At 52.6% G+C, this 9,821-nt stretch overlaps 1 protein-coding gene and 1 pseudogene across 1 annotated transcript; one reads left to right on the top strand and one right to left on the bottom strand.

Annotated features, from left to right (window-relative positions):
• Nucleotides 1-2,264: 2,264 nt before the first annotated feature.
• SAPIO_CDS5870 (putative beta-glucosidase A) lies at nucleotides 2,265-5,253 on the top strand (the record flags this gene model as incomplete). The annotated part of the gene is made up of 4 exons (XM_016788108.1): nucleotides 2,265-2,333; nucleotides 2,469-2,626; nucleotides 2,684-3,072; nucleotides 3,125-5,253. The coding sequence occupies 4 exons, from the start codon at nucleotides 2,265-2,267 to the stop codon at nucleotides 5,251-5,253; spliced, it is 2,745 nt and encodes a 914-aa protein (XP_016642424.1).
• A 1,294-nt stretch (nucleotides 5,254-6,547) lies between these two features.
• On the bottom strand, nucleotides 6,548-8,644 carry SAPIO_CDS5869 (annotated as a pseudogene; the record flags this gene model as incomplete).
• Between the last annotated feature and the right edge of the window lie 1,177 nt (nucleotides 8,645-9,821).

Here is a 9,821-nt window from a genome sequence, read left to right as displayed (position 1 = left end):
TACATACGCGAAGTAAATCGAAGCCGGGGCCCTCGCTGCTTCTGCTCCTATTTCTGTTGATAGCGCTGACCACGTCGTGGTAGCTCTTGCTCCTTGCTGACAATCGCATAAGTTCGTAGGGATCAAGAACCATGTTCTGAAGATTATTGGCGATGATCCGCCGATCGGCCCTTTTCTAGCAGTCGGGGCACCACAAGGGGAACAAAAAGGAAGGTCCTGCCTCTGCCTCTTGTCTTTTTTTCTTCTTTCTTGGTAACCATCATGGTGTAAGTGTTAGATGTTTGCTTTTTCACATGTTCTTGCCAACTCCAATATACCATTGCGTGTCATTGGAATGCAGGCTGCAGGTCAACGCCGGCCGGTGGTAGTCGGGGCTTATTCGCGGCCGGGGCAGCTGTACGACACGCGACACCAAGACCCCATCTCCACAACGCAGGACGGCGACTAATCAAGATTGCGGTGGGATCTTGAATTTAGCGTCGTTAGGATTGGTGTTAATGTCGGCTCCACGCCGGGCAGATGGTCGATCACCAGACGTCGTTGGTTACCATTGATCCATTGATCCCCGCATCAGCAAGCTAAGCTGCATAGGCCCTGACCAAGCGAGCGAATGCGTGTTTGGTTTGTCAACGGAGTAAGTCTTGTGCAAACTACACTCGACATCGCTGATGCTACTTTGTACGCTCGTATTGGATATCTCCCCGAAGCCAAGATGCGAAGTAGTGTGTTTATAACCCGATTCCGCCTGATGCCTTCTTCCTCAGGCAAAGGTACAGCAACGAAGCATTCGAAAGCACAACATCTATGACGTGTGCGGCCCACCCTGAGACGCGAGGTGGGAAGCTGCTGTCTACTGAATACGGATACTCAGTAGCGTTGCGGGTTTGGGCATCGGACATTGGGCATGTGGCATGTGGTATGCGGCGTCTTCGTTGCTCCTTCCCACATCTTGCGAGGCATTCATGGACGAAATATTTCATTTGAGTGTGCCAGCAGAGCTTCCTTCGTTACTTCCATCCAGTTCTGAGTACATCATCACCACTCTATTTACTTCCACATATTAGAATCATGCCTGTTTAGTGTTGGCCTCGCCAAAGGTGCACCCAGGTGGTTGAGATTACCAGTAGGATCCAAAGTCCAGGAACCAGCGGGTGCCACAGCCGTTGCCACGCCCACGCCACCCCGCCGATCTCTATCATGTTTACTTCGTACAAAGTACATAGTTTATATCTCTCCAAGGACTACGAAGTAAAGACCAGAGCAAGCAGAGCTGCCCGGTCCTCCATGGAACCGAGTACTTAACAGTGCCGCATCATTAATCGTCGTTGATGCATCTTGCGTCCTTTCCAACCTCGTTGCCACTACTACTGCTACTGCAACAGCTGTTGCTGGCTCCTCCAATACCACAGTATCATGGGAGTTTGTCCGTCATCGCCGGGATTTCCCAGCCTTAACGAACCCCCCAAAGCGCTCAAGTGATGTGGTTCGGATGCCGGATCTCTGGACAGACAACCAAATAGACGAACCGAACCAGATAATGCCCCGAGACCTCGATATTCCTCTGCACTTTTGGCTCGCACCCTCCACTACCGCTTCCACGAGCTCCACTGCACTCACCCGCGTCCCGCTTTAGAGTAGCAATTATTACCTCTAAATATCCTTCCGTGCTTCTTTCGTTCTGTCTGTCCGTCTCTATCCGTACATTGCCATTATACAATATATATACAACATTGAAGTATACACACGCATATATATCGATATATAAAACGACCTCTCCGCCCCTACAAAGGTGCCCCCAAAACTTACGTTAACTACGGATGCCAGGCACATTTATGATATCAGGGTAATTACCTGGATCTTGCCTTCCTCGCTCAAATCTACGTGTGCTGTTCATTATATTGTCTCCCCTGATCTCTCTCCGCTTCATCCAACTACACGCACCTAACAGTACATCCCACCCTCCCCAATGCGGCACATCAGCCGCGGAAGGTTATTGTGAACCGATATATTAAAGCACGCCTTGTCTCCCCCCCGTCCGCGGACCTGCTTTCAGGTGTAGCCTTTAAAGTGCCGTCTCTACCCTTCCTCGTTGCGCCCTGCCTTAATACCCTTGAGCACTCAATTGATCTCGACGAGCTCAGGTCAACAACTACGGGTGGCGTTCTGAGGACTTCGAAGGGATTGACTCGTCTGGAACTGGATAAGCATCAAATAAGTCAATTGGATAGGCACATTCTTGACACTCTCGTATCCCACCCGCAGCCATGAAGGCCGGACTAGTTTCCGCTCTCGCTGCCCTTGCGGCATGCGGCGAGGCGGCGACGACACCCAAGGTATGTTACCATCACCCCCATTCATTACTTTGACCTCAATGATGTTAGACCACAGACTTGGGTAGTTTATAGAGCGCAACACATAATCTTTTTTTTTCTCCATGCTCTTGAATATACAGCTAAGAACGAATTCAGGTGACGCCACGCGATGAGCTCGCCTATTCCCCTCCTTTCTACCCGTCGCCATGGATGGATGGTTTCGCTGAAGGCGTAGAGTACATGTACGCGAAGGCGAGGGAAATTGTTGCCGAAATGTCCATCCCGGAAAAGGTCAACTTGACGACAGGTGTTGGGTAAGTGTATCCTGTTCTTGCATTCTACCAGAGCCAGTACTTACACCCGAGTCTTAGCTGGCAGGGTGAACGATGCGTGGGAAACACAGGGTCTGTTCCTCGACTCGGGCTTCGCGGACTTTGCCTCCAGGATGGCCCCGCTGGCATCCGGTTCACTGATTACAACTCTGTATACCCCTCTGGTCAGCTTACCGCGGCTACATGGGATCGTGTCCTGATCAACAAAAGGGCACGCGCCATGGGTTTCGAGGCCAAGGGCAAGGGAATCGATATCCTCCTCGCCCCTGTGGCCGGTCCTATCGGCCGAATCCCTACCGGCGGTCGAAATTGGGAAGGTTTCTCTCCGGATCCCTATCTCACTGGCGTGGCAATGGCTGAGTCTGCCATGGGAATCCGCGGTGCTGGAGTGATCGCATGTGCCAAGCACTTCGTTGGCAACGAACAAGGTGTGTTTATCCCTAAATTTGAAAACAGATGGTATTCTAACGAAAACTGCAGAACGCTTCAGACAGGCGGGAGAGGCACAACGCTTCGGTCATGACATCTCCGAGTCAATGTCTTCCAACATTGACGACAAGACCATGCATGAGCTCTATATGTGGCCCTTCGCCGATGTCATTCGTGCCGGCATCGGTGCCATTATGTGCTCATACCAGCAGGTCAACAACTCCTACGGCTGCCACAACTCCAAGCTCATGAACAATCTTCTCAAAGATGAGCTTGGCTTCCAGGGCTTCATCGTGAGCGATTGGCAGGCTCAGCATAATGGTGTCTCCTCCGCACTTGCAGGCCTCGACATGACCATGCCCGGTGACACGACTTTCAACTCTGGTCTAAGTTTCTGGGGCGCAAACCTCACCCTTGCTGTCCTTAACGGTACCGTCCCTGCGTGGCGACTCGATGACATGGCTCTGCGTATCTTGACCGCCATGTTCAACACCAACCTCGGCCCCGACCAACTTCCCGATATCAACTTCTCGTCGTGGACTCTCGACACAGATGGCCCTGTTCATTTCGTCGCCAATGAGAACTTCGAAGTCATTAACCAGCATGTCAGCGTTCAGGAAGACAACGCCAACCTCATCCGCGAAATCGCCGCCAAGGGAACCGTGCTCCTCAAAAATGAAGGTGCCTTACCACTCAAGAAGCCCAAATTCCTCGCTGTCATCGGCGAAGACGCCGGCCCGAACCCCAAGGGCCCTAATGGCTGTGCAGACCGTGGCTGTAATGAGGGGACTCTTGGCATGTCGTGGGGATCGGGCACAGCCAACTTCCCTTACCTGATCACCCCCGATTTTGCGTTGCAAGCGCAGGCCTTGAAAGACGGCACTCGGTACGAAAGTATCCTTAGCAACTGGGAGAACTCGGCGACCAGGAACCTTGTGAAGCAGGACAATGCCACTGCTATTGTCTTTGTCAATGCCAACTCCGGTGAGGGATACATTGCTGTCGAGGATAACCAAGGTGATCGTGCGAACTTGACTCTCTGGAACGGCGGTGATGAACTTATCAAGAACGTTTCATCCATTTGCCCCAACACCATCGTCGTCATCCACTCCACCGGACCCGTCCTTGTGACGGACTGGTATGATAGCCCTAACATCACTGCCATTCTATGGGCAGGTGTCCCCGGCCAGGAATCTGGTAACGCTATTGCCGATGTCCTCTACGGTAGGGTCAACCCCGCTGGACGCACTCCCTTCACCTGGGGTCCTACCGAGGAGTCGTACGGCACCAAGCTCCTAGCCAAGCCGAACAATGGCAAGGATGCGCCCCAAGACGACTTCACAGAGGGTGTCTTTATCGATTACCGTCACTTCGACCGCATTTCCGAGGAAGACCCCGACTCCGCCCCCATTTACGAGTTCGGTTTCGGTCTCTCCTACACCACCTTCGAGTACTCAGATCTCAAGATCCAGAGAAACGACATTGGTGAATACAAACCCACCGAAGGTGAGACCTTGGAGGCGCCCATCCTCTCCAACTTCAGCACCGACCTCGCCGATTACGTCTTCCCCGACGACGTCCGGCGCATTGAGCAGTTCATCTACCCCTATCTCACGACCGCCGAATCCGCTGAGGAGGCGTCCGGAGACCTGAATTACGGCCAAAAACCCGACGAATTCCTCCCGCCTGGTGCCACCGACGGATCTCCCCAGCCCCGTCTGCGCTCCGGCGGCCAACCCGGCGGCAACCCCCTCCTCTGGGACGCAATCTTCACGGTGACCGCCACCATCACCAACACAGGTGATATCGACGGCGAAGAGGTCGCGCAGCTTTACGTGTCTCTCGGCGGCGAGGACGAGCCCGTTAGGGTCCTCAGGGGTTTCGATCGCCTATCGATTCCTGCCGGCGAGTCGGTGACGTTCGAAGCGGATCTTACGAGGAGGGATCTGAGTAACTGGGATGTTGTGCTGCAGGATTGGGTCATTACCGAGCATGAGAAGACGGTGTGGGTGGGTAGCAGTTCGAGGAAGTTGCTGCTTAAGGGCACATTGGACTTTGCTGCGGGGCCGGAGCCTGAGCAGCCCGAGGAGGAAACCCCCGAGCCAGAGACACCTGAGGAGGAGGCACCTGAGGAGGAGTACCCCGATGAGGAGACTCCCGAGGAAGAAGGTGAGGAATAAGCGTAGATATGAGGGTTTTTGTGTTTCTTTGTACATATTTTTAACTCAGCTTGCGCGCATGGGATGAAAAAGAAGCGAATGACAACGGCATTTCTCTATTAGTTCTTGGGATTATGCGTCGTAATGTGTGGTTGGTGATGGAGTGTCAGCAGACTAAAGAGAGACTTCATTTGTCTAGCTTATATCCGGCATTATAGCGTTACTGGACAGATCCTAACCTGGAACCCTATTCCCTTCCCTCATACTAAGGGTTTAGAGACGTGGTATGAATGGGTGGAATACAAGCTCCAACACTTAGGGGACAGGCTTGGTGTTATCCGAGATTTTGAGAGCCTAGACGAGACGCACATTGTAGATTGACATGACGCCGAGGTAACTTCAAGACACGATATATATATATATAGATGAGAGCAAGTACACTTCTACCAATTCGAGAGTGCTCCTGTGACTTGTATTGTCCCTACTCCAGAGTTGCTCTACTGATGCCGTAAATACAGGAGGCCAAGCAGCTTTATAAAGGGCACTGGAGCGCCTCGGGCGCTCCTGACAGGAAACAGATACATATAGACATACGATTTTCGGGACAGAGGGGCGGGTATTGTGACTCTAGCTCCTGCTATCGCTCCTCGCGGCGGCCAAGATGTGCTTCTACATAACCTTGTCGAGAGTAGCGTCGTTGTTTATACTGCTAATACGTACCGGAAGCTGCGAATAACCCAGGAAAATATTGATGGCAACTGATCTGCTTTCTACTTTGGACAGCGACAGCCCAATTGACATGTTGATCGGTAGCACTAAAACTGAATTGGCCCGTCGCTCCGCGGGCTCCTAGTCAGCTCTATGGTTATTTGAAGAGATGGTGACTGCTCAAGGCCGAGGAGGCTCCAAAAGTTCATTGGGCAGTTACTCGGACTCTTAAGAGGAACAGAGCAGCAACCGGCGAATGGAAGTGTTTTGAGGTTTCCATGCGATGCAGGGAAGGGTGGGTACGAGGCCCTCCTTACCCCTGCTTTACCACTTTACCACTTGGCGTACGTGTTTACATGGCACACGTTGAGGATTCGGAAGAATAGTGTACGGACATTTTCGGTTTCAAGCAGAAGCAGTTAAGCTCGCCGCAGGATCAACAGACCGGATGTTCTAAGAAGAAAAATATTAAAACCTACCGAACCTGTGTTAGGAAGATAGAGTATATCCTTAGCTAAAACAGAATAGGAAAAGAAAAATCAGTCAAATATCCCTCCCATACCTACCTAATCCCAACCGTGATGAACTGGAATCGGCAGTCGAAAGCTCAAAACATCTCATCTTTACCCCGGAACATCGTCGGCGACCAATCCTCGCTCTCCGTACGTTTCCTCCCCATCCCCGTCTGATTCTCCGGCTTCCATGGGTCCCGAAACACCACTAGCTCCCCTTCACCATCACTACTATCTCGTCTCGTCCAACTTCCGTACGGCCAAACTCCTTCCCGCTCATCCTCCACGAAACCCCTGCGTTTTACGGGCGGGCGAGTACTGCTCGGCGGCGGGTTCCTGTTCGAGACGGGGGCGGTGCCTTCGGGATAGAAGCTTGAAGGGGGTCCGATGAATCCGCGGGGTGGAGAGGGCCTGCGTCCGAGTCTTTTCTTCTCGCGGGGTGGAATGGGAGGTGGTCTGCGCCCCCGCGAGGGCTCATCACGGATGCTTGGTGCTTTGGGCGCGGGCGACGATTGGTTACTTGGAGGAAGTCCGATGAACCCGGGGGGGGGCGAGGGCCCGTACGCGAGCCTTTTACCACCGCGGGATGGAGGGAGAGGTAGTCTGCGTCCTCGTGGGGCCTCGTCGTCACGGATGTTTGGTGCTTTGGGCGCTAATGGCGCTTGGTTCTTTGAAGGAGGCTGGCCCTGGGTCTTTTCAGCGGCCTCCGGCTCTAGGCGTGACAGAATTCCTTTTTCGTTGTCATCGCTTGGGCCAGAAAAAAGAGACGACAACCCTTCTATCGACTGGGATATTTCCCAGCATCTTCCCAACCTCTTTGCCTTGGGAGAAGGGGATAATTTCCTCACATGGAAGGCATGCGGTCCATCATCCCCGATGCTGAAGGAGGGGAATGTATGCGGGCGTGGGTTCGTAAACATGGATTCTCCGGGGTTAGATCTTTTAGGTGTATCTGATACTGGTCGCTCTCTGACGGGGGTTGAGAACTCGGTTGTGTGAACCGTAACTGTCTCCCAGGTTGCCGCATCGCTAGCATTAAGTATAAAGTCTTCTTCATCCTTGTCATTAGGCGACTCCGTCGGCTCGGTAGCCTTTACCTCCTGTATGGAAGATTCTGGACCTGGCTCGACTTCAGCTCTTACCTCGCCGAGAAGTGGTTCAGTATCATCACCAAAGAACGGTTGCTTGATGTCTCTGTGAGAATAACCGCTATTGCGGGAGGTCGTGTTTCTATAGAGAGAGTCTACGGGACTCGCGGACGGAGAGCGAGCACGAGCATCTCTCTTAGAGCTGCGGGAATGGTGAGAATAGGCCTTATTCTCCATCTCGGTGCGTCGCTTCGACGTCTGTGAACCTTGAGCCTCGTCCCTCTTGCGCTGTCGGAACTCGCGCATCATCTCACCCCTCTTCGATAATCTGTCCCTCCTCAGCTTCCAGACAAACTTCCGAGCTCTCCTCAGCTCGGCCGCCGTCCAATCACTCTGCGCCCGAATCCCTGCCGCCGACTCCTCATCAAAGCAGTCGATCCAACTCTCCACCATCCTCAGGAACCTCGGTTCCACGTCCCTTTCCCTCGAGAGAATATTGGCCCTTAGGTCCGACAACAACTGACCTCGAGACCCGATGCACGCAAGGATGCAAGCCTCGCATCCACCTACCACCTGAGCAAGTCTCACCTCACCGCTCTGCACGTACTGATGACCAAAAACCATGCGAAACGTATCCCTATCCAACCAGAGAGCGTTTACCGAGTGCAACCGGCCTCTGACCTCATCCACGATCTTGCTCCTCTCCTCCGCGTTATCGTCTCCCTCGCCGTCCCCGTACATCTGAAGCCTATCGCACCGCAACGTCACCTCCGCCAGAAGAAGGTCAAAAACAGCACGGATAACCCACGGATGCAGCGTCCTGTGCGCGGGACACAGCACCGCAGCGGGCGGTAAAACCCTCGTCGGCAACGCCTCGGTCAACTTAACAGCAAGGCGTTTGAGGAGCTGCTTCGGACGGAGCAGCTGCGGAGGCATCCGCGTGACGAGTTCGGCCTGTTGGCGTAACCACTTCCCTGCTGGCCGGGCTGTCCCGCATCGTGGAGGGAGGGCGAGGAGGTTGGCTAGTTGGCGGATGGAGCGGTCGTCGAGGACCATGACGTACTTAGCAGCGCGTGCCCTCGACTGATCTTCCGGACTGACCATGATTTTGGTTTTGAGACGTTGTTTTTGTTGAAGAGGCGCTTCGTGGAGGAGGGATGGATGAGGATTCACGGAATGCTCTCGCTTTGATGGCTAGCGTTGTGCGTCAACAATGAGCTATGTGTGTTCTAGAAACCTCGTCCTAGCAAACCGTTTCTCCTAGATATTTCGCAGAGTTTCTCAAGACTTCAAGTCAAATTTGATCCCGGCAACTCCAGACACAGCGAGGGCGTTCTATAATTTATATAACGCGGCAGCCCCTGAGAGATACCGTGGACAATATCCATTATCTGCAAGCCAACTCGAATGACTATGTGATACGACTTTCTTAGTTGCCAAGTCAGAAAAAACTGCTGTTCTTTGTTAATATCGGTTTCTGCAAAATGAGCGATCTTTGTCAAGCGGGAACAAACAGGCTGCTGTTGCTGAGGTTAGTGAAAGAATAAAGAACAGCCGCTTCTAAAGTCCAGACTGTCTCTCCTAGATAGCATTGTCAGGACGGGTAGATCCATAGTTAAAGGGAGTCATCGGAATGCAACAGAAATCCAAACGTCAAGCAGTAATGGAGCAAAGCTGCGGATGCGGTTCCAGAAACAAAAGGCAGCCTGTCAGTAACCGAGTCCACCATACACATGCGGTATTGTTCACCAGAGAATCATATTCTTCTCAAGTCCAACTGAACTGTTGCACTAGGGTGTCGAGACCGCGCATAGCCCTTTGTGCCCTGGTTTCCCGGGGTCTGCCTCCTTTCGTGTCGCGTCTAGGAATGAGAAAGATGAATAATGTCCCTGATTAGAGTGATTGCTCGACTCTTATGCCTTTGTTCACTCAATGGCTCTCCTCTGCATAGATGCATGTTCTAAGTGCAAGAATCCCTTCCCGGTACCATCCCAAGCACAATGCCATGTGCTCTAAACGCCCCCAAAAAAGAGAGAAAAAGAAAAAAAAAGGAACAAGAAGGCCATTATTGGCGATGACTCTTACACAGCAAGGTTACCCTGGCTTCCCCCCAAAAATGAAACGAAAACATGGAGAGGGAGTCATAAAAAAAAAGCGAATCCCTTTAACCGCCATCCGACCCGCTTGCTCGCCGTCCCGCCAACCGTGACATGTCCAGTCGTAGCCGCCATGAAAACGTTAGGCGCGTTCGTCGTCTCATGATACTTTACTTATACACAAA

The sequence above is a fragment of the Scedosporium apiospermum genome (genome assembly GCF_000732125.1).
Source record: "Scedosporium apiospermum strain IHEM 14462 chromosome Unknown SEQ_SAPIO_0099, whole genome shotgun sequence".
NCBI lineage: Eukaryota > Fungi > Ascomycota > Sordariomycetes > Microascales > Microascaceae > Scedosporium > Scedosporium apiospermum.
This window is presented reverse-complemented; position numbering and strand designations above follow the sequence as displayed.